General features: G+C 39.8%; 2 protein-coding genes across 2 annotated transcripts; one reads left to right on the top strand and one right to left on the bottom strand.

Annotated features, from left to right (window-relative positions):
- Nucleotides 1-79: 79 nt before the first annotated feature.
- thap4 (THAP domain containing 4) lies at nucleotides 80-8,598 on the top strand. The gene is given in 6 exon segments (XM_085388428.1): nucleotides 80-180; nucleotides 6,905-6,941; nucleotides 6,943-7,053; nucleotides 7,378-7,487; nucleotides 8,154-8,257; nucleotides 8,386-8,598. Coding segments are annotated over 6 exon segments (504 nt in total). The 5' UTR covers nucleotides 80-155; the 3' UTR covers nucleotides 8,503-8,598.
- A 1,060-nt stretch (nucleotides 8,599-9,658) lies between these two features.
- Nucleotides 9,659-20,482, bottom strand: bokb (BCL2 family apoptosis regulator BOK b). The gene is made up of 5 exons (XM_085388427.1): nucleotides 20,248-20,482; nucleotides 19,519-19,833; nucleotides 18,584-18,712; nucleotides 12,372-12,535; nucleotides 9,659-10,624 (listed from the first exon to the last, which is right to left on the bottom strand). The coding sequence occupies exons 2-5, from the start codon at nucleotides 19,739-19,741 to the stop codon at nucleotides 10,499-10,501; spliced, it is 642 nt and encodes a 213-aa protein (XP_085244553.1). The 5' UTR covers nucleotides 19,742-19,833; nucleotides 20,248-20,482; the 3' UTR covers nucleotides 9,659-10,498.
- Between the last annotated feature and the right edge of the window lie 5,140 nt (nucleotides 20,483-25,622).

Genomic DNA, 25,622 nt, shown 5'->3' with positions numbered 1-25,622 from the left:
CGAAAGAAGAAAAAGAAGGGAGTACTTCTCTGTGCATACTACGTTTCCCAGGATGCCTTGCGTAAATCTACATCATTCTGCGTCAACACCGCGCTGTGCGTGGAGTGACGTTTCTGTAGTACTGGCTAAGTTTGGCTGTTCCGAAACCGACTGTAATGGCCTGTCCTGTCAATAACACGGGTAGGTTATTTTTTATTTTTATTTTAAATTGAAAAAACAACAACAACATTTTAACAGTTTAATACTGGTAGTATTATTCTCAATCGTCATCAGCTCCTGTAAGCACAAGCTAACTGTGCTGACTTTTAATGTTACTTATAAAGGCTCAGACGTTTATAAGTGTAGTATCTTTGTTTTCGTGTCATTCGAACTCTCTTTGCACTTTAACTCAAGCCAACTGCACAGTTATTTTTCTATCTTTAACTTAACCAAGCTAACTTCAAAGTTAGCCTCGTTAACAGTAAACAAACTACCACCGGAAGGACCGAGCTGCTCCTGTGACGGTCCTGCGAGGACAAGTCCTCAGTTTTATCTTTCATATCAACAGCGTTTAGATTTAAGGTTTCGATTTACATGAGAGGTTGTTGTAAAACGAAGACCTTCGTTTGCAGCAACATTACGCCACCTAGTGCAGGGCTCTAGACTTTTTTCTTAGGTGCACCAGCACAAATGTGAGGTGCATCCAAATTTTTCAACCGAATCTCTTAACCCCACAGTTTTACATGTTCACTTGAAAAAAATTCTGTCCATACAGACAATATTGATTTGTAATTCTTTATTTGGAGCACAGTTCTACCAGAAAGATAAGTTACTGAAAAAGTGCTTGTGCTTAAGTGCTTTGGCACTCTTTGGCAATATTGTAGGCAATGTCAAACGTAATCATCATCTCGGACTCCTCTGAAGGCCTGTTTGCTGCTGCCTGCTGCAAAAAGGCATGGGGAGAGGGGACACTTGGGTAGTGCATTTATCACATCATATAATGTGTTTTCAGGATACACTGTGCGTTTTTAGCGTTTCGATTTGGAACGTATTAGCAGGACTGCCATGGTCTTTCCAAACTCATGACAGTAAATGCAGTTCATCATGTTGTCAGCTTTACTGTATCTTAGCCAGGGAAACGGGTCAAACCACTCTCTTTGAAATACACTACATATACACTTTCCCCCTTTTACTTTCAGTGGGGTCTGGCTCGGAGTCGATCGTATGTGGCTCACTATCTGATGCCGTCTCCAGACCAGTGTTAGGCATAACCTGAGAGGTTGATGGTTCCGTGTCAGAGCACTGGCTGTGAATTTCACATGGATCGGGCCTTAACTTAATAAAAAAGTTATAAATCGTTCTTTTCTCATTACCCACAGCTACATCCACAGCCTAGGCTACTTACTAGGACTGGGTATTGTCAATGATTTATATAATCAGTACGATTCGATTCAATTTTGACTCTGACTGGTTTAGACCACGATATGGGCAAAATGTGTGTCTGACCACACAGAGACTTTCACAGTTTAGGATACTTTTTTTTTTCTTTTTTTATTTGAACGGCTGGTCGCACCGGTTGGACCTAGGATTTTTTTTTTAGTTGCACCATTGAGAAATTAGGTCGCATGTGCAACCAAATTGGTCACACTCTAGAGCCCTGAGCATCCAAAATTGCTTCAGTTATCTCTCTCTTTTTCTTCCTGTGGGACACCACTTCTGCCTTCTTGCCCTCCATCATTAAACCAAATGAGCCGGTCACGCAGGGCTTTGGTTTGACCAGCGATGTAGCATATTCAGAGAAGATTCATCATGCACTTTCAAAGTCTTGTCACAGGACAGCGCAACTGTAGTGTAGGATGCAGTGTGATTTTTTTTATTTATTTTTTTGATTTTTTTTTAAATTATTATCATTATTATCATTATTATTATTGAAGGCTCGTTCCTCCTGGATGGAAATATATAAATGTGTTTTAAAAGCTAATAAGGCTCCCTGACTGCATTAGTGCCCTTTTATTTTCTATGACAACAGCAAAGCATTGGACAAAGAGGTGGATTTTTTTTGTTTTGTTTTGTTTTGTTTTGTTTTGTCTTGTCTTGTTTTTGTTTTTTTTACTAAAATTTCAGCTGAGCAGCACGGTGGCATGGTGGTTAGCACTGTTGCCTCACAGCAAGAAGGTCCTGAGTTCAATTCCACCATCAGGCCGGGGTCTTTCTGTGTGGAGTTTGCATGTTCTCCCCGGGTACTCCGGCTTCCTCCCACCGTCCAAAGACATGCAGCTTGTGGGGATAGGTTAATTGGATAATCCAAATTGCCACTAGGTGTGAATGTGCGAGTGAATGTGAGTGTGAATTGTTGTCTGTCCCTGTGTGTTGGCCCTGCGACAGACTGGCGACCTGTCCAGGGTGTACCCCGCCTTTCGCCCTATGACAGCTGGGATAGGCTCCAGCGCCCCCCGCGACCCTGAAAAGGATAAGCGGAAGCGAATGGATGGAAAATTTCAGCTTCAAGAACCACCTCCTACATATAAGATTCAGTAACAGAAATCCCACAAGAAACTACTAAGGAACAGTGAGGCATAAACCCTTTACGAGAGCAGCTCCCAAATGTGGGTCACTGCTCGACCTGGATACCTCACTGTGACCTGACCTGCAGGTCTGGAGGCATTTTCGCAGGAGTGGCTCAACGAGGCCAAAGAGAATTACGCAGCAGAGCTGACCTTTAGTGCGCTGAGACGCAGCAGTGCAGCGAAGATCTGAAATAACTTTGAGGTCCTGCACACAGCTGAACGGTAAATATTTTGCAGTTTAGATGCGAGTGCTGACCATGTGTGCACAATCAAGCATGCGCTGATTAATGCATGTGGAGTTCTTTGCTCTAATGTGAGACTAAATGAATACAGCACATTTGAATCAAGATCTGTATTCAGTGCATCATTACGGCCCTATTGTTGATTACTATTGATTACATTGTTGATTACTAGCCCAGACACTGGGTTTGTTTTCGGTCATTATCTTGCTGTAGGCACATACTAGGCACATACCAAAGGGCACTGCAGAATGCTGTGGTAGCTGTTTGGGTTCAGGGTGCCTCTTACTCTGTACAAGTCACCGACCTTGGATCCAACAAAACAGCCCCAGACCATCACACTTCCTCCTCCATGTTTGACAGTTGATGCCACACACTGTGGAACCATCCTTTTGCCTACTCGAAGCTGTACAAAGATCCTGTGTGATGAAGCAAAGGTTCCAAATTTTGATTCATCAGTCCATAATACCTTCTTCCAGTCTTCAGTACTCCAATAGCGGTGTTTCATGGCCCAGGCAAGTCCCTTTGTTTTATTCTGGCATCTTAGCAATGGCTTTCTTGCTGCAACTCGTTCTCTCAAACCTGCAGTTCAAATTCATAACGGTTGTGAACAACAGGGTTGGGACCAGAGTAGATGAACTGGATGGACAACCAACTTTGTCAAGTCAGCATTTGGCTTAAGTCACTTTGCTATGTCATTAAAAAACAACATCATACAGACTGTGTCCACTAAACTAAAATCAACACTAATACCCGTTAAATGTAAATTTTAAAGGGTACTTACAAAAGTCAGTCCACCTTTACAACAAATTCAAAGAAAAAAAAAGTTGCCTTAAACCACAATTATGAACCAGTATGCACGATTGCAGCTATACACACATATGGAAGGAGACACTACATAAATATTTGTCTCAGATTGCAAAGGCAAATCACGAGAAAAACAAAAGATATCACTCTGGGTGCAGAAGTGGACCCATGAGGCACGTGTGCTGCATTTTCTGCACGTTTTAAATGGTGCCGTTGAAATCCACCAAGTGAACAGGTGAAAAAACACAGAGCTGGTAAAACATAAGATCAGCTGTGAAACTATATAAGGGACTGGTAAATTTTAGAAACCAGAGAGACAAGTGGAGAAGAATCAAAGGTGTTTAAGTTGGAACACTGAGGGCAGCTAAACGGGTTCTTCAGTTCACTTAACAGAGTCTGTAGCATGGGTGTGAAGATAAATTAAATTCTATTGTTTAGGAGGAGCACTAACTCTAGCTGTGTTTTCAAATTGACGTTGCTTTAAAATAACACGTTAAATGCCTGTTGCGTTGCCGTATTTTTCTCGCACCTCTAAGGGAGGACCTAAGACACCAAGCAAGAATAATAAGAGAGGGCGTGTAGGTAAATAAAGTGATTTCGTTCAGAGACTGGTTTAACATTCATTTCTCAGAATGGGCACTGCCTACCCCAGCCACCACTTCTTGTCTCTAATGGAAAAATAGTGAATTTCTTTTGATGTGTTTACTGTTTCGCTCTCGTAGCGTGCAGCCTTAGTTGACTTTCTTCCACGCTCAGCCCTTTCCCTATGATGATACACCTCAGCTGCACTTTTAGAAGAAGATGACCTTCAAGGCTTTCTGTCCACAAAACCAGTAGGATGTCGTTTAGCTTGTTGAAAGGACATATTTTATCAAATTCCATGACCTGTTTTCTTTTTCTTTTTTTCTCCACTAAATCCTACTGAGTAGTTTAGGTACTTAAACCTGACCAGACTCACACTGCAAACTCAAAGGAAAAACAGAACTTAAAGCAGAAAGCTCCTCTATGCTTTGGCTCAGGAATTGACCTTCTTCACATTGAAGTGTCCCTGTGTGACACGTGAATGGCTCATATTGTAAGGTGCTTCGAGGTTTTAGTGAGATTGGAAATTTCCATTTACCATCTTGTTTGACTTGCCTCTGCTTTATCCAGAATGCCAATGAAAGGGACCAGATTATGTTCTCATATTGTGTTATTCATAAATGCAGCTTCACTTATTTCCAAATCATCAAAACCTTTTTTGCAGTTTATTTTACTTGATTGAGAGGTAGTGTTTTAAAATGAATTTTTATATTATTGGATCACATCACATTGTTCAATTCCTCAAATTGAAATAGCCAGTAATGGTGAAGTTTATCTTGTGATAAACTATGAGACTTTTGATTTGGTAATGTGGTACTGGAAAGTATCGTTAGTTTAAAGAAAAACTTTTTTTTTTCCACCAGGAATATTGCTTTCAGATAATTAACAGCACTATGCATGCTACCTTACTGCCACGCTTTCATTCCCTGTTGTGTAATTTCAATAGAACATGCATGTTTCTGCATAATAATTGTTGCTTAGCTGGTTTCAGGTTGTTTTGTAGGTAATGTTCCTCCAGCAGTATTGTGTTGTCCATGGATTCTTCCACTGGTTTCACCTGGTTGTAAATACCCTAAGGTATCAGAAGATGGTGGTAAACTTTAATTCTCAAAGCTCAAATAAAGAGGTGTTGTAACATCTAAAACATGGCTGAACATCACAAAGAAAATGGGAAACGGTGAGTTTATGGAAAAAGCAGCTTTGCTGTAATGCCAGAGATTTGTAGTGCGCTCGAGTCACCATGAAGAGTTCCACTATGCAGCGGATATTCCCCTTCACAAACTGGCACATTTACACTCCAGTCATTTGCCTTAAAATCATCATTTTATTATTACAGCTTAAAAAGCTGTGACATTGTAAAGAGTTGGAAAATAAGGGTTACAGTTAATAAAATAATTAACAGATGTCTCCTCCTTCCTATGTGGTGACTACAATAATTTTGCTTACAGTGCATCCAGAAAGTATTTACAGCACTTCACTTATTCTACATTTTATCAAGTTACAGCCTTTTTACAACATGGATTAAATCCAGTGTTCAAAATTCTACCCGGAAAAAAAATGTGGAGAAAAAAAAAAGTTAGCTTGAGCCCCTTTGCCAGTAATTACAGCCTCAAGTCTCTGAGCTTGATGCTACAAGCTTGGCACACCTACTGTTGGGGAGTTTCTCCAATTATTCTTTGCAAAACCTCTCAGGCTCTCTCTCTCTCTCTCTCTCTCTCTCTCTCTCTCTCTCTCTCTCTCTCTCTCTCTCCATACATATAGATAGATAGATAGATAGATAGATAGATAGATAGATAGATAGATAGATAGATAGATAGATATAGTTTTGTTTTCTTTACCCAGTCATGTTTGTTGGCGGTTTGCTTGGAGACAATGCATGCCATGTACATCATGCTTCCTAAAATTGATTAAGAGTAATTTGTGGATATTATCAGTCTCAGTAAATCTTAATTTGTTTTTAATGCTTTGTTCCACTGCATTGAATGACGTGACAAATTTAGCTCATCTTTTTTTGCTTGGGAACATTTCTCTCTGGTAAAGTCTGCCTGTCCAAGTATCTGGCTCTCTATTATACCCATTTCTCTAAATGTGACATATTTTCCTGGGATTTAGCCTCAGACTTCTTTTTCTTGCTACAAAATCTCCACATTTGTTGAAACTGGCCAAAAAGCTCCTTCTTTTAAAGCCATTTTGGATGGAAGCTACTGTTTGGCATGTAGTGTTGTAGATGTATGCAAGTTTGAACGTTCCTGTCGGAGGTTTTTTCCCTGCCTCTAAATGGTCTTTGAGTCTGCACGTAGTTAAACAAAGAGCGTGGGTTATTTTACTTAACAAAGTGTGTGCAGTTTGCTTTTATCTCTGCCCATCTGATACACAAAAACGTGTTCTGTGCTTGACTTTCTGACTGTTTTTTTTTAAGTAATAAGAAAAAATTCTAGTGGAAGTTTAAAGAGTTTAAAAATCCTAATCTTTTTGATTAAAGAGAGCTTCTGTTAAATATATTTGGTATTAAACATTATCATGCCATGACATTTTTCTTTTAACTGAAGATGGTTCAGATTTTAAGTCTATCTGCCCAAGGAGCAAATCAAACAAATCCAGTTTGAATCCTTCAGAAAATGATTCTGTTACATGATTACATGATGAAGCTTCTTTTTTCTTTTCTTTTTTTATAGTAATGCTGCGTAATTTGTTTGTTTGTGTCTTGTGCTTTATCTTTTTAACCATCAGTGGAGCTGAACCCCACCCTCCTCCCTCTGGAATGGCTTCACCTGGGAGTGTGATGAACCAGGAGAGGGCTCCTTCCCCACCATAAAACTTTTCCGTTACACAGAGACGCTGCATTTCAGTCATGTAGGACAACCAGTCATCAACTTCATGTAGGTTATATGAAGAAGTGGCAAATCAAGTAATAACAGATATTTATAGATTGGAACATTTAGTCAATATAACTGCAAGGTCACTGGCTGTTCTGCACGTCAGAATATCTTACGAGTGAACTGTGTGACTTTGAGTTCAGTGTTTCAAGAGAACAGACTCATAAATTATGCTTAAGTTTAACACGCTGGAAAATGTCTTTTGTGTAAGTTTTAAGTTTGTGTATTTCATTTAAATTCAACTGGAATAAAATTAATAAAATCTGCCGATAACAAGAGCTCGTCACCGGACGTCACATGATCTCCCACTGATGTCGTGTTTTACAGGTTCAATGCATTTCATGCCGAGTCTAAGAAGCCCCTGCACAGAGAGTGCGGGTTTGTTCGAATGCAGCCGGGGACTAACAGAGTGGCCTTCATCATTGCACAGAACTCAGGTGAAATTCACGTCATTGTATTCACTTTTTTTTTTTTTTCATCAGATTGGACTCTGGTTCAGTTGTAAAGGTCATGTGATGTGATGAGTCCCGATGTACCTTTTGTAAATGTGCATCAGCCTCGCTCGTCATCACCAGTAACCACCCCACAAGCCTGTAGGCCCTACAGCCTGATGGGGTGTTGTCGTCACAGGATTTTGAAACTGATACCATTGATGTGTCCACCAGGAGGCTGAGGGGTAACACTGGTCTCAGCACTGGTGGCCACCAGTATTTTTAAATGAAGGTGAACTGACAAAATGTTTAAAAATGTTATTACAGTGCTGGTAATTTTCTTTTTTTGCTCTGGATAAATCCTCTTTAGGGGACCAAAAGTGTCTCTCAGTGCAAAAAACAACACAATAATGTCTGGATTGCGTTTGGCTGGCTTTTCCTGATATTCAAGCTTACAGGGCCGAGTAAATGTGTTTTACTCATCTGTTTTCTCCTGCTATGACATTCAATAACCACAGGAAAGAAAACTATTTCAAACAGTATTTTTTCAAAGCTTACTGCAGTGATAAAAAGCTTTTATTAGATCACATTTGTGGCAAATTAATTATTTTTTTCCAGTGATTTACCCTTCTTTCAATACCCACACGATACCCCTTGTGTCGTCTGCTGCAGGTCTGGTGGAAATCGAGGAGGGAGAGCTGACAGGGCAGCAGCTGAGCCTGCAGTCCCTGCAACTAGCCCGAACCTCTTTTGCAAAAGAGCCTTACGTAAAGCAGGTAAAGCTAATCCCGAGTCTGCAAGACGCACTCACTGAGCTGCAGAAATAAGAGGATTAAATATGACACTTGGCCATCAAACCTCTTGTGATCAATAAAGTGACTCCTGCTCGCTTTCCCCTCTTTAGATTTGCAGAGTGTTTCAGCTCCGGTCTGACGGGAAGCTGGAGCAGACAGTTTCTATGGCAACAGACAACCAGCCCCTGATGCAGCACTTGCGCATCACCTACCGTCGATCGTCTTGAGCAAGCAGGAGGGCTTCTCATGCACTGAAATAAGTTTCCAGATATAAAAATATATCTGGAAACACTCGATCAATAATTCCAGCTGTGCAAGAAAAACAAACAAATCTACAGAGATATACCTCTATACTGTTATGTGGTAAAAAGGCTGTGGTATAACCTGTTGAACTGAAATAATCAAACTTAATCTTAACCACTAGTTAAACATCACAGACAATATCAGGATGTTCATGGTGTATATTTAATCTGTAAAGCTATTTCAATGTGAAGATAATAGAAGTACTATATGTGACTGTCACTGCACTATCATAAAATTGTAAGCTAAAGCAGCTGGAGACATTGCACTGTCCTTTGAATGTGGGCTTCAGGGGTTTTTTCTTTTACTGAGTGGCACTATGTAGAAAAAAAAAGGACTATTTAAGGCCACTGTTTTCACATATGTGCTCACAGACATCCATGTCTGCGTGGGGGCAGCTTCGTGTGCTGGATAAATTAAATTACTCATTTTGTCTTTGCTTGTTTGAGTCTATTAATGCGTTTCTGTCCTGATGGATGATACAAATCTGATTAGCGTGTGTTAATGCACTGCAACACACAACATCGGCGCTGGAAACACGAGAAGACACTGCAGGCTGACACACGATGACTGTTACAGCCATGGTTTTTAAATAGAAAGCGCCATATAATGTAAACACAGAGCTAAGATTGTGGAGCACCTTGAGGAACAGTTAAAGCTCTGATGTCTTTAGTTGCGTGATATTATAAATCCTCGTGTAAAATTCTATTTTTCGCTCCGTTTTCTTGCCTTTGTAAGAAGAGGGACAAATTGGGTAAAGGAAGCGACTAATTCCCTGCAACAAAGGGGTCCTGTTAACACTTTTTCCACCAGTTGTCTGCCTCAGGTTTTCAAAATTATCTAAGCCGCTTCTTTTTAACCAAATCCAACTCTTCCTCAATGACCCAGGCAGCATTAAACACCCTCACCTCGTCACCCTACAGGGCTGTTCTTTACCACCTCGTATTCCTCACAGCAAGGGTAAGGATGAGCCTGTTATAACAAAAGCATCACAAAAGTCCCGTCTGTGAAGGTTGAAGTTTATTATAGGTTTCATAAAAACTTTTAGACACATTTATAAGTTCACACTTAAAGTGACACCCATCACACACAATCATCCTAAACAGCTGCTGTAGTGGCGTCCTCATACTGCAGTGGTTTGAAATACAAGTCATTAAATAAAAAAAATAAAATCATAAATAGACTATTTACAAATCTAAAAGGAAATCAGTGTCCACAAAAATATGCACATTCAGTATATATATATATATATATATATATATTACCATTCCTCGAGTTCTTTGGCCAAAAATGAGCGCAATGAGATCCAACGTTTCTCTTCATTATTTTTAAATGGATCATATTTGTAAAGAGACTCTTTGTGCTTTGGTGAAGTACAATAGAGTTACTCCATGAAGTGTAAACAGTTGAATCCACCTGACATTACTCTTGAGGCGTGAACTCACTTTTTCCAGACTCAAACCTCACAACAGGACCCAGCCAGCTGAGCGTCAGTTTCATCACAAACACAGTTTTCGCCTCTTTAAGTGTGAATATTCTGAGAAACACCACATTAAAACGTCTGAGTGTTTGTCTCTGGAGTATGAACAGCCTCACGTTACAACACTGGAGAAGCCTTGCTTACTACACCGGTTAAAGCAGTAAGATAATACATAGAGGCGGAGTGATATGCCCTTAAATGTCACGGTGACTACTCTTTGGATGAAGGGTAACCACTTCACGGGCTCTGCCGACACTGAGAGAACACAAACATTTGTTGGTCAAACATTTGCTGATGGCCATACACAGCAACTGAAATCTACCGGCAGGCTCAATCCCCATCAATCACAGCGACCCTCTCCACTCCAGCTTTTTATTGACAAGTCTGAGATTTTAATCCCACACATGACACCCCCACCGTCCCACCTCCCACACGCTGTTCGTTCACAGCTCCTTCATGATGTAGACATACATCGTCGTGAGGAACCACTTGAGGGACTCAAAGGCAGAGGACAGCCAGTTTTCTTCAGGGCAAAAATCCTTTTTCACCACACATTTTGTGATCTCCACCTTAACAAAATGAGATAAAAGGGATATTTAAAAACAAACAAACTTGTTAAATTTCTTGAAGTATAAATATTAAAAGGGAAACTTTGTGCTTCCATTTATTTTCTGATATATAAAAAATTTTACACATACACTTTCAGAATGCACTGCAGCAATGGTGGACACTCATATTGAACAGGAGGTGTTTGTGCAAGTAATTCCTATGAGCCAAAAAGCATCAGATGCTTTGCACACTCCATTTCAGATGAGGGTTTTTTTTTCCTACTCTTGAATCTGTATGATGTCACTGATAGCAGACTTTTGCATCAGGTCTGGCTAGTCACAATTGGGAACAGCCAATCATAAGAAAGGAAGAGAATTAGATAGCCGGCGAACTGAGGAGCTACTACGAGGACTGATCTAAGGTCAGTAAGGATTATTTTTGAACTGTGAATCATGCAAAACTACCCTGGTACAGTCCACGAATAGACATAGGAGCTGGAAAAGAGCAGACTAGATGCATTTTAGAGAAGAACAGAGTTTTTAGTACTTAAAAATCACACTTAATGTGTGATTAAATTGCAGTTATTGGAATTACCTTTAAAATCATAAACAATGCTGCGCCGTGCTACCTCATTGAACTCCTTAGTCCACATAACCCTAGGGGAGCTCTAAGATCATCAGGACAATTACTCTTAGTGCAGCCTAGATCCCAGCTAAAGACCAGAGGTGACCGTGCTTTTGCCCTGGCAGCCCCGAGCCTCTGGAACAATCTTCCTGCTGCTATCCGCGCCTCTGATTCCATCTATTCATTTAAATCTCAGTTAAAAACTGTTTGACCGAGCGTTTTCAGTTAGTGCACATTCCCTATATTATTTTACCCTTATGTTATCTTCTACTAATGTTCCACTGTATAAAAACTCCCACCTTATATTTATGAATACTCAGTAATTGTATCCTCTAAACTATGCTCTAATGTTTTATTTCTTACTTTGTACTTTTTTTTGGGGGGGGGGGGTACTCTCTTAGAGCCTTTTATCTTCTATCTTATGTTTTAACTTTGTTGTGAAGCACTTTGGTGTACCTTCGGTTTTAAATGTACTATATAAATAAAGTTGCATTGTATTGTTACAAATAAAATTAACTGTTTAAATGAAATTTCATATTTTATTTTCCCCAGTATGTGAGGATCTCAGTATTTTAATTCTAGTCTATAGATGTCATTAGTATTACAGTTTTTGTTTTCTACCTGAATTTGTGAGTCTGAAAGAAAGAAGTTGTAAAATTAATGTTACTGAGGAAATCAAATGAGTTAAATGTCATAATGCCTTTTTACTAGTGGCATTTCTTATTGCAATCTGTTGTCTCTTTTGTCAGTCCACTAAGAGTAAAAATACTGTCTGACTCGGAAGATGCACAGACACACATACACTAAAGTAAAATAAAACAGAGTTTGAATATTATTTAAATCAAGCATGAGAATGATCCACTTTACAGCAGAAACTTTTCATCAAATCATCCAGCAGGAAGCCAGAGTAAGCAAATAGCATCCCCATATCTCAGACTGCTGAAAGACGACTAAAAGCTGACGGAGCTTCATGCACAATCAGCATGTTTGTCATGCACAAAGCAGTGCATCAAATTCAAATCCCCACCCCACCCCTGCACACACACACACAAAACTAGCAAATGCAAATCGCTGTTGTATCTCAAATGTCAACTTTTTATGCATTTCATGTTTGCCCAAAATTTTGCTGAGGCAGAAACTTACCCATCCTCCCCGTCGCTTCAGCCAGGGAACCAGGAATTTGCGGACAAACTGTCCCAGACTGTCCACTAAGATGTGCACTGTAGCCGGATGGCCTTGTCTGACACAGTCCACTGCCAGGGCTCCAGCTACCGCAAACATGGACACCACCTTACCCCATGTTATGCCTACAGGAAAAAACAGACACCAGTGGATTATGTTTAATTATTCTATATCTGTGTATCTGTGCTTCCACAGTTCAAGCTGATCTGGATTTTGTTTATCTGCAGCCACCGAAAATCAAACTGCCATCTTTACCCCACTATAAACATCCCCTCCCACACAAAGCAACACCCATCGCTTTCCAGCCTCATATTCTGTGACCTGACAGGAAGCACAGAGGGCAGTTGGTGCACCTTGTAAATATGAAAGTCAACAAACTGGTGTTAATGCTATCGATAAGGCCACGCCAGGCTGTAAAATAAACAGGTTTAGACTGCACTGCCACTGACGCAGTTTCAGATACGGGAAGGTCAACAGGTTCAAAACTGAACTGTGAATGGAGCAGAAGCAGCGGAGCTGAAAAAGACCAAGTATTTGTCCCGTTACCCAAGAGGCACCGACCTCAAAACAGTCCAATATGATAAATGACGGCATCCGGCCACTCCAGGCAAAGTTTCCAGTGCAACGAGGGATTGTTATAACGAACGTCATTGATGCAGTGCAGGGCTTAATGGCATTGGCCCCCTTTAGCCCTGCTTGCATTGTCATGGTTGCTCCTTAGAGCTGAGCCACAGCCTCTGAGTGTGGCTATTAAAGGATAGAGCTTAAATGAGATAACTGTCCGTGGAAGCTGTCAGAGCACGTCATGTCTCCCTCCCTACTGAGAAGCGGGCCAAGAATAGAGACAAGATTGCCGGGGATAAAGCTGGAGGAGAGGAGGGCGGAAAGAGAAAGAACAGAAGTGGGAGGCAGGTGAAGATGGATGGAGGAGAGATGAGCCGTGTTGATTTTACTGAAGGCGACCACAGAACAGATGACTGTTTCCAAAGGAAGATATGTAGATATGATCCACAGATGCCATATAAATGTCATTCCTTTATGTCCACCACAAAGTAATGACTAACTAAAAGCTTAAAGGGTGGTTTTAAAACAATCTCGAGACTGCAGGAAAAACACACATGCCTTTTTTTTTTCTTTATTTATAGTCAAGTTCCAACCCGTCCCAGAGGGCTGGGGCTGCCTGGGTTCACCAGTTTGTTGTTCTTGAGGAGGAATCCCACGCCGTTTCTAAAAACGATACCCTCGTGACGTCAAAAAGAGCAGACATTTATCCAGAACACAAGCATGAAAATGTCATTAACCAAGTCTGTGTTTGATCTTTCCTGGTCCCGCGTCAAAGTTTTACCAGACTCTCTAATCTATTCCCGAGGCGCATACAGAGGACATAAAGTCACTCTTTATTTGGATCCTTCAAAATGTCTTTCCTTCTTTGGACAGTTTACAAAACACATCTGTTGTCAAGACAACATAAATAAAAGAATTTAAAAAAAAAAAAAGGCACAAGACCAAGACCAGCATGATCGACTTCACCCAAATAGACTCAACTAGAATTTAACCAACAGGCTTTTTGACACATTTGTTCTGCAATGTTGTCACTAGATTAGCACAAATCACTCCTAGCCAGGAATAACAGGAAGAACCACTTGGGCTGTTTATCCAGAGGTAACAACTGTGAATCAAGTAAGAAATTCCACATTCAAGCCAGAGCCAGCTGCTGTTGTCCTAAGCCATCTTCTCCTTGGTTTTAATCTAATGAACCACAGGAATAGCTGACCATATGTTTTTATTAAATAAACAAGTACATCAGAAAGGGACAGCTGAGGCAGAGCAGTTTGGTGACAACCTTGGACACATGCAGAGGAAGGATAGTGGATATACTGGGCAAAGGGTGTTGAACATGGAGCTGCCAGGCAGGAGGAAAAGGGCAAGACCGCAGAGAAGTTTCACAGATGGCACAGTGTTATTTACATGACTTAATATGGGAGAGGCTGTGACAGAGGAGGATGCTAGGGATAGGGTGAGATGGAGATGACCTGCTGTGGAGCCTCCACAGGAAGAGCAAGAAGAAGAATAGGTGCAAGGAAGAAGATGTTGCTAAGCTACATCAGCATAGATTGAGACAGGATGACATTTAGCAGAGGAAGCAGAGGATGTTTATCTGTTCCCAGCTCATTAACTTTGAGTCTTTGTTAGTTATTCCAAAGTTCACTTTTTTTTAAAAAAAAAAAAAAAAAAAAAACCAACTAGATCTTATCAAAAAAAGAGTAAATAAACACAAATTAAAATAACAAAAACAACAAAAATATTTTCACCTATTGGCCAACTTATTTTAAAAATTTTGGCTGGTATCTCCTTACCTCAGTCAATGCACTCTGGACTTCTAACATTTATTCCTAGAACTGGGAAACACCCTTTAGACCCAAGTGGTTAACGCCCCATATCTTTGCTTAATTCTGACCAAAAAATCTTGGCAAAGGTCTTAGCGGGTTGATTAAAAGTAGTAATGGCGAAAATAATACATGCAGACCAATCTGGTTTTGTTCCAAACCGCTATGGTTCAGATAATATTAGGCGGCTGGTTAATTTGCAAAATTATGTTTATGATTCAGTACATCCAACAGTGGCCCTATCGCTGGATGCTGCTAAAGCTTTTGATTGTGTTGAGTGGGATTATCTGTTTAAGACATTAGAAAAGTTTGGTTTTGGTGACAATTTTATTAGGTTGATAAAGATATATGATTCGCCTTCAGCGCGAGTATTGACGAATGGGCTCATATCAGATCTATTTCTTTTACAGAGATCCACAAGACAAGGCTGTCCCCTTAGCCCCGGGCTTTTTGTTATTACTATAGAGCCTTTGGCACAAAAACAGAGAAATAATGTAAATATATTTGGAATTTTGATGGATAATAATCAACATAAGCTTCTATTATATGCAGATGATATGTAGTTACTTATGACACAGCCTGGGAAGTCTATTCCAGCCCTATTAGAATGTATAGAAAGCTTTACGCTGCTTTCAGGGTATCACGTCAACTGGGATAAATCAGAGGCAATGCCTATGTCAGGACACTGCCCTCATACTTTATTTAAACAGTGGGAGTTTCGGTGGTCCGTGAATGGTTTGAGGTATTTGGGGATACAAATTACCTTGGATTACACTAAGATGGTTCGAGCAAATATGGAGCCAATGTTTGAAAGAATAAAAATGGAATTTGGTAGATGGTCCAGGGTACGTCTCACAATATGGGGTAAAATTAGCTGTATTAAGATGATGACTGCACCCATGACCTTTTATATTTTATTAAATATTCCAGATCTAGACTAAGATCTAGACTTTTTGATCCAGCAGTTTCTTTGGGATAGCTCACCACATTGTTTAAGTATTAAGAAACTTCAAGCGAGTGCAAAACAAGGAGGTTTTTCATTGCTTAATTTCGAATGGTATTATTGGGTGATGAATGTGAAACAACTTAGAGCTTGGTTATCTACTGTTAAACCCATTTGGTCCCATATAGAGACGGAAGTTAATGGCGGTATTTCTCCTTGGAAGGAGCTGTTTGATACCAGTCATAAACTTACCCATCCTATAATTGCGAATGCGAAGACATTGTGGTGTAAATTACATAGGGCGGGTCGCTGGGACTTTATTAAATCTCCTTCGACAACCTTATGGAGTAATAAAAGAATTTTAATTGGAGGGACATCGGTTGACTGGTTACAGTGGCGTAAGGCAGGCATCATTTATGTATCAGATTTATTTGACTGTGGGACCAAATGTTTTTTAAGCTTTGATAAAATTGTGGAGTTATATAAGTTGCAGCATAATCAATTCTGAAGATAAGCTCAAATACATAGTTCATTATCGAAGTGGCTGGGAACCCCCTTGAGTTGTCCTGTGGGCAGCCCTGTGGAAGTCGTGCTCTCAAGATCATCCTTGGGTAAAGGTATCACTTCTAAGATTTATCATTTATTGCAAGAATGGTCAGCTGACCCGCTCCTTAAAGTTAAGGGCTACTGGGCCCAGGACATGGCATTGGACATATCCTTCAGTTGAACGGGATTCATGTTTTCAAAATGTTAATACTATGTATAAAGAAACAGGCAGTAGATTTATTCAACTTAAGATAATCCATAGGTGGCATCGAACACCGCAATAATTGTATAAATGGAACCTGGCCCCTACGGACGAATGTTGGAGATGTGATGGTCAAAACGCTTTGATTTTACATATCTTATGGAGCTGTTCGGCACTTCGGGATTGGTGGGAAAACATAATGGAGGTAATTTTCAGTGTTTTGAAAAGGAGATTTGGTATCTCACCAAAACTGTCCATACTTGGTATAACCACAGAACTTTCTGATGGAGATTTTTCCAGTTATACAAAAAGATGGGTTATTCAGGCTCTTACTACGACCAAACAGGTCCTGCTAAGACATTGACGGAAAAAGAACCCCCTCCCTATGAAGAGTGGCTAATGACAATGGCTAAGTTGGCGTCTTACGAAAAAGTGACTTATGGTTTATTAGATAAATTGCATCAATATGATTGTATTTGGTCCATCTTCACAAGCTGGCTTTCTGTAACTTGAAGAACAGAGGAGTAATGACAGAGTGGTGGTGTGGGGATTGGTGTGCGAAGAAAGAATAGGATAACTTCCCTTTGTTTTTTGTTTGGTTTTTTTTGTTGTTGTTTTTCTGTTTGTTTTTGTTGTTGTTGTTTTTTAAATTATTTATTTATGCATTTAAGTTCTGCTATTGAAGTTTAAAATGAAATAAATAAAAATTGTTGATGATAAAAAAAAAAAATTATGGCTGGTATCATCCCAGAACTCCACTGGTGTAGCCTGCAAATTTTTACATAAGGGTATTAAAGTAAGGCTGTGTCTATGTTAGACTGGATGTAATAATAATAATAATAATAATAACAACAACAACCACCAGATGAATTATTTGCCAAAAACAACACCTGAACTATGTGAGGACACAATTACAAGATTTACTCAGAGTTCAAAAATAAATAAATAAATCACACCACCAAAGAGCACAGCTGGAGATTGTGATTTTCTTTGTGCACAACAGCAGTTGCTTCTGTATCAGTACAAAATTTAAGAACAAAAAAAAAAAAAAAAAATCAAGAAAATGCAGACAAAATTAAGCACCAGAATTATGTTACATATCTTATAATTGGCTAAATGATTCTTCTTTCAGCTTTAGCCTTATTTGGAAGACTTCACCACAGCGGACAGATCAGCACACCTACATCTACACTCGATAACTATCCTGAAGGAACTCACCCAGGGATTTGTGTCTCCTAGATTTTGAACCGTCTTCGTTAGCACACTATGGAGTTAGCAGCTAGCTTTCTTAGACTAACAGTGACTACAATTCAACCTCATACAGCCATCCGGCCTTCATTCTATTTTCTTAAATGCCCATCCAACCAGACTCAAGCCTGTCCCGGCTGACAGCGGGTGAGAAGCATGCTACCCCTAACGTAACATACACATTGTAGGGTTACAGAAAGAAACCAGAAGCAACATGGAGGAAAACTCAAAGATAACCTAAGAACATGTAGGCTCAGGAAGGTCAAAACTCAGAAAAGCCAAAAACCAACTAGAGAATCTAAAATCTTTTCTTAGGCAACACCATTATCCCCTGCCGCTCTGCATTAATTTTCCTTCCTGTGCATCGTTTTGAGAGGCCCAAGATTGGACATGCTGGCTTACACTTTAACACTATGCTACATTAAGCCATCCATCCATTTTCTACTGCTTATCCAGTTCAGGTTACACCCTGTGCAGGTCGCCAATCTGTCACAGGACTACTCTATATTAATTAAAGAAAAATGTTTGAGTTCTCTTAGCAAGACACGACAACGCTACCAAGAAGCCCTTTTATGTTCAGCATCCACATCCCAAACTTGGGCTCAATTTAGTAAACTAATGTCTAAACATAGAAACTTGGATGTAGGACTAATTATGTGTTTCAGATGGAGTCTCACTCCACCTACATCTGATTCGCACCCACTCACTCTGAGCCGAATGAGCCTGGTGAAAGCTGCAGAGGTTCACAGTCAGTGCCTCCATAAGTGAAGGTCACTTCCTGTGCTCTTTTAATTTCTACTGCGATGCATCATCATCATCAACACTGAGCTTCATAACAGCCTTGTACCTGCTGAGAAAATCTCTGTTGCTACACCGATGAAGGCATCCGAAACCATGTTCTCCATGGCAACAGAAATGTTGAGCTGCCGCGCCACGTTCCTGTACAAACTGGGCTGTATACACTCCAGCTCATCGCCTAGGTAACAGAGGGAGAGCAGAAACAAAAAAAAGAAAAGGAGAAAAGTCTGTTAGGAAGTGAATCTGAGCGAAGGAGATTAAAAACAGGTGAACGTGTACCACGTCACACATTTTAACCTGCTTGAATATTGAATTCAAACATTTCACGTGACAAGAGTTCCCTCAGATACCCGTGTGCTGAGAAAAGATAGATGTGAAGAGGAGGGCTGGACCGCTGCTGCCTGGTTTTGGTTCAAGCTGTTCTCACACATGCAGATATAATCCTCGACTCATCATTTGGTCTGAGCTCATCAGAGCTTCAAATGCTCAGTACAGGCTGTATAGACATGTGGAGTATAAGCCTAATGTGTTGCTTTAATATATTGCAAATGTAGCAAATACTCCAGACACAGGATCATAATGTAGGTGATCAGCAAATTCAGTCTCTAATCATTCGCAATTTTCTGGTTTCTTTACCATTCTCTGAAAGCAGGTGTAAATTCAATACAGCCGTTGCTACTTTCTGACATTTTATGGGCCAAACAAATAATCAATTAGTTGAGCAGCTAATCGGCAGATCGTGAAAATGGAATGCATGTTAGATTGCAAATGCATGAAATGTAATGTCAATCATTTCTGAGATGCTTAAACACAACATTTCCTTTCATTTTAAGTATGGTTGTTGGACAAGAAGAAGAAAAAACATCCCAAAGATACCCATTATCCTTTTTTTCATGTCATGCTATTTTCATGACAGCACTAATAATGAAGCAAGGCAATCATAGTTCAGAGGTCATCGATAAGGTGGCATTTATGGAAACTTACCAAGACAGAGAAGCACCATAGACACTTCAGCCAGCGCTGTGTTTGAGGGAGAAAAATTGAGTTCAGTTTTAGACCATCCCAACCCGTTTTGGTTGAGCCTCGACAAGATGTAGTCTCTGCACAGCGCCTTAGACTGGGTCACCAGCTCCTTCTCGGTCAGTGATCGATCAAACACATCCAGGACCTCTGCAGCAAACACTGAAGACCTGCGCAGGACCTCCATGTCCTCATGCAGGGTGAGGGGGATCTGTAAGTCAGAGAGCCTCTGACCTCTTTCAATCAGCTCAGAGTTCAGTGGTGAAGATAATATGGCAGCTGTGAGGAATAGGAGTAGATGAAAAGAGGTCAGATAAGAGGAAAACGAAGCAGGTGATTAAAAATCCCTGCTGCTACTACACACTTTTTTTTTTAATTCACAAGAATGGTGGGTGAGTGTATAAAGACATTTGGATTCTAAAACAGGAGCAGAAACTTACATAAGAATATGATGGAGGCGTTATTGTTGTGAGTCACATGGTGGGATAGTCAACTTATTGCTACACTTCTTGGATTATGCAACAACAAACGGCGATACCACAAAATGACTGAGGAAATATTTTGTTTCCCAGTCTCAATATAACACACGCACGCACGCACAAACCCATCGAGCTTTTTTCACTGCAGTCACAACTTAACCCTAATTTTAAATCCCTGAACCGCTTTAACACGCGAGAAAAAGACCACGCTTACCATCAGCATATCCACATGATGACAAACACCTGCGCCTGATGTCGCAAACGCGATTTATCCGATTTATTAATTAGCAGACGTTTCAGAGCGAATCTCTGAGGTCTTTCAAACAAAGCTGGACTGTCAGAGCAAGCGCATTAAAACTCCTCCACTGTGCAGACAAACCGGCCCAGACAATCAAGCAAACAACGGGCGAAGTTCTGCTCTCATTTCCACGCAGCGGATAGTGGGTCCACTTGCTTCTCCGAGACGCACCGACGGAGGGGAGGGAGGGAGGCGGGTGGAGGACGCCTACCTGTTGTTCCACCTTGCCATTGGCGCGCGGTGGGTGTGCTCGTTTCAGAGCCGGGAAAAGCCCGGATAAGGAGTTTGACAGCCGCCGCCTCCCTCCCACCACAAGCAGCTTCTCACCCCGGCGGACAGAGGGAGACAATTCAACTGTAACTACTTTCATTCACAAATCTGAGGGGCGATTAGCTCGGCTTTAATAGAATAGCCAGTTCGTTTGAATTTCTTCTAATATTCAGCCTTCAACACACTGATGCAAATCACCATTATGCTGTGATTTGAGCACAGGTGTGACTCAGGAGACGATCACCTGCCAAAGTTTATGTAACTGTTCCTGAAGCCAGAATTGTGCCACTGTCAATCCCCTGCAGAGCTCCTTCACGCCGCTAGATGTCCCGCTCTGCTCGTGGGTGTTGTTTGGTAATATCTATGTAGATTTACTGCATTGCATCCTGATCTTTTTATTTATTTATCTATCTAAGATAATGAGATAAGATAGGATAACTCTTTATTGTCATTGCACTGTCATACTTAGTACAAATACAAAGAAATATTTGCTACAGTCATGGAACACAAAAGAAAAAACTCTTAATGTCTTTATATTTTCTGTCATCTATTCAGTCAAAGAAGACAAGATATTTTTTGTTGTTGTTGTTTTCTGCTGTGTGTGTGTGTGTGTGTGTGTGTGTGTGTGTGTGTGTGTGTGTGTGTGTGTGTGTGTGTGTGTGTGTGTGTGTGTGTGTGTGTGTGTGTGGATGTGTGGATGTACTTGTTTAAACATCTTTTTGAGGACCAAAAATTAGTATCCCATTATACTTGTGGGGACAACAGTCACTTCTGGGGACATAATGCCGGTACTCACAAATTTGAAAGCGTTTTTGAGGCTCAAAAATTGTTTTTTTTAGGGTTAGGGTTACAATTGGGTTATGGTCAGGGTAAAGGTTAGGGTTAGGGTTAGGTATTCATTTCTGATGGTTGCAGTTTTAGTAAGGGGCTAAGGAAAGCAATGTCCTCACCAAGATATGAAAATGTGTGTGTGTGTGTGTGGCTTTTTTTATTTAGTTTGTTTGGCTTTTTAGAAAACAAGTACTCTAAGTAGGAATAAATATTACAATGTAAACTATATGAAAAATAACAGGTGAAAGGCATTGGTTAAATGTAAGTTTTTTTTATTTGAAAAGACTGTAAAAAAAAAATTTTAAGTATGTAAAATTAAATATTTTGTTATTTCATTTCAAACAGTCATCCTCAAAAAAGAGAAAAGAAAAACTGTTATTTGCTACTTTGCTTTTAAATTGCTCGTGTGTTTTAAATTATAAAAACTAATCCAAAGGATTTTTTTGAACTGGCTTCATTAATTTCCCTGCAGTGTTGCTGTTTCTCCTGTGTTTTGAAGACCTGAGCCATTTATCCTCTTAAAATACCCACAACTGAGAATTACATAAAAGCAAAACAGCAATTTGTGCAAACACGGATTCAAACAATGTGGACACAGGAACTCAAGAGAAAACTGGATTTTAAGTGTAGCAAACTGAAACTGTTAAAAAAAAAAAGTTGTAAAAAACAAATACAAAAATTCAGTATTGTGATAAATGTTAGTGTGAAGATGCTCTGGTTATAAAAGGGTAAACTACAGCTGGATGTGAAACTATGAACGGTCTCTTGTATCTTTGCTTTTTCTCTTTTATCATAATTCTATATTTCAATCGGTTAAAGATGTAATTTTCCTTACATGTTGACTTTTTTGTATAAGTGTAGCTGTAGTTTTAACCTACGTCCTTTCACATTTCCTTTTTCTTTTAATCCCTATAAATGAACCGAATAAAGAGAAAGATTTTATTATTTTTTATTGTAAGCAAAATGCACAGAAAGATGATTTGCAAAGTCAAATCTCAGCAGAGGATTGCAAATGAGCTCCTGCTCAAACAAGGACACCATGCCTCAGATGATCACACTACACATGCTTAATGTTTATGTAACATCTGCCAAGTTAAACTCTGACAGTATAAATATTCCAGACATGAGGACTAAATGCTCAGAGGCCAAAGGAACATCGTGTCACTGTGTTTGTCTAGACAGAAAGATTAGAGAAAGACCTCGGAGTGAAATAAAATCCCACGAGAACCAAAGTGATACAAAAAATAAACAGAAAACATTTTTTAATGCCAAAAACATAATTGCAAAACTTGACACTTGACAGACAAAAAGCAACTTGGGGACCTTTTTTTTTAGTTTGATACAGCTCTGACACATAGTCAGTCTGAATAACTTCTTGCTGCACATTATGTAATTTATTTGTTATTCTATACTCTTGTGGAAAAAAGAAACATCTTGTCCTTTAGGTCTTCAGCAGAAGGGATTGAAAACTACAGTTTCAGGAAGACAAACGCACAGTCATAAATGTACAACACACACATATTTTGAATTTCTTCTTCTTCTGTAACTCAGAAAGTAATCACACACCACTTGCACTTTTACCCCCCTTTAGACAAAAAAAAAGAAATTAGGAATGACGAATGATGGCCGTTCCTCCTCAAAACCAAGCTAATAATCTGCAAACAGATTAGACTTCTGCATGGTGATTCCCTGAAAGAGTGTTTACCTCTCTTGGCATGTTGATTGCTGCTGATGCAGGCTTTATTCACATAAGGATTAGATGAAGCATTATAAAGTTAAGTCATTGTTTTCACTGGGAGTGCACTTACTTGTCCAAACTCAGGTGAATGGGAACATATGATCTCAAAAGATTTTCGGTGTGGCTTCTTGGTTCAGTCAGTTTTGCACAATAAAGTAGTTTTCAAGGCTTTAACATTTAAATGCATGATCAAAAAGAAAAAATAAATAAATACATTTATAGGGTCAGACACCTGCAATAACTTATTAAAAGTCCAACTTAAATACTTTTCTATATGTAAAGGGAATCAGAATAAGTAAAGTGAGACTATAATGTGTTTTGCAGTATTTTGTATAGTATTTTTTTTTCTAAATTACAACCTGTATACTGTTTACATGATCAAAATTAACTGAACAAATCCAAAACAATTAATAAATAAAACCAAGCTTGAACTCATAGCACTGAATGGATTTTTCTAGAATACCCACAATATGAAAAGGTTTTGTCAGGCTTTTGAAATTCCTCACCTAAAGCTTGCCATTGAAATGTTACTTAAGATCTCAGACTCCAGTTATCTTCCATTGCAGACAGGCACCTGTCTTAGTTATTAGCAAAACAGTTGCCAGATAAGTGATTTTATTGTAAGAAAACAGTGATAAGAAAGAAAAAACCTTTTCACACATATGATCAGTATCACAAACCTGAATTTTCACATCCATGGGGAGGGGAGAAGAAAAAGAAAAGTGCCTTTCAGCTCCAGTGTTTGGTAATGTCTCTACAGTTTTGTTTAGATGGGCTGCAAACAAGCAATGGATTAAAAATGATAATGTTGGGGTATATATACATAAACGTAATGAATTACATAACTCGGCCACTGCTAACCACATGTGAACTCGACTGTGTTTCTTCACAAACAGCACAAACTGCTCTGGAGTGCCGGCTTCCACAAATGACAGAATCACTGAAGAGAGAATGTATGAGCATGGGCAACCATATGATTTCTTAAGCAATCCTCACTGCTATTACATAAAGCACAGAGCTGAGAATTTAAAGAATCCCCCCCACATCCATTCATTCATTTTTCCACATCCAGATGAGGCCCATCCTGCCTAATTTTCCACAATTGGCAAAGTGAGGGAAACTATTATCTGCGCTGCGCAGTGGGACTGAATGTCAGCTTGTTTGCCGGTTTGTTAGCTCATATGCGATAAACTAAAGTCAGTGTTTAACAGTCACAGGACCAAGATGGACAGGGAGTGTGCTGTATTATTTAGGAATATGGCAGCAATGGAAAACAGCTGACCACGTCGCTGGAGACAAAAACACCAAGTCTCACATTCATGTCAGCTTATGCTTAAAAAGGGCAAAAACACTCCAATAAGCAACATGTTGCTCTCACCCTGCACAGTTAGACTTGGTTTGGATGATCATTTTAAGTTCAAGGTTTTGTCACATTTCCACCAATGCATGGATGATTTAACATATAAGTGTCATTGCATAGAGTTCTGGCTGCATGTGAAACTGACAGCGCCCATGAATTTAGCATGCTTTTAGAAGAAGTCCTTCACTTTTGTAAGAGCCCTGTCTCTGGGTGAAACTGAACTGTTAATATGTTAACAAGATCAGGATATTACACTTACAATATGGTGCCTGCCATGAATGTGAATGGCACATTCAGGAAGCCACCTGTCGAGGTTTTAAGGGGCTCTATCTGAAACTAAAACTGCCCATGTTGGAAAGTCTTTACTTTCTGACACAATGCGTTGCATTTCCAAAAGAATTTCACTTTTTTTTTCCACTTTATGTTTTCATGCTTTCACTTGAGTGCACTTAGTGTTAAAGTGTCATACAATATGTAAACAGACAGCACTGATTGCCTCTCCCCGCTTCCTTCTCGCCCTCTTTCATGTGCATGGATGCCTTTCATTCCTGCCTCTCCGTCTAATCTTGTGGTGCCGAGTAAATTTCTAACACTATCCAGGCCTCACGCCCAGCATCGCCGGTGCTTGGGGAACAGGTCAAACCAGAGGCACCAGAGGGCCTGTCAAATAGCTGCAAGGGTTGGGCAAATCCAAATGTGTCGTTAGGTTTGTAAGTGTATTGTGTGGGTTTGCAACCTTTAACCTAAATCAAGTATGAAGGATAACATTATTACGTTATCCTCATGTACTTCTTTACTTTATTTATTTCATGGCTTTTGGGAATCTGTATTTTTATATCAGTTCACTTTTTTCACATAACTCTGTTTGTTTTCTTGCATTTTACTGAACTTATTAAGTAACAATGGAGGTAGTCGCCTTTGGCTGTAGGTGTCTTATGCAGGGGGCCTTTAACTCTTTCACCCTATCGCCTTCACCACTTATTGATGAGGCAGTCCAATCACAGGCAGTCTCAGTGTGGACAGAGAGGTGGAGCCAAGCACTGAAACAGGGTGTGGTTGTGAAACTACAAAGTAGAGCCATGGGGTTTAAAT

Source organism: Rhamphochromis longiceps, linkage group LG18, assembly GCF_057381845.1.
Source record: "Rhamphochromis longiceps isolate RC_006_pf linkage group LG18, R_longiceps_female_GT1.1, whole genome shotgun sequence".
NCBI lineage: Eukaryota > Metazoa > Chordata > Actinopteri > Cichliformes > Cichlidae > Rhamphochromis > Rhamphochromis longiceps.
The sequence above is the reverse complement of the archived record's forward strand: the minus strand, read 5'-3'. Positions and strand labels throughout refer to the sequence as shown.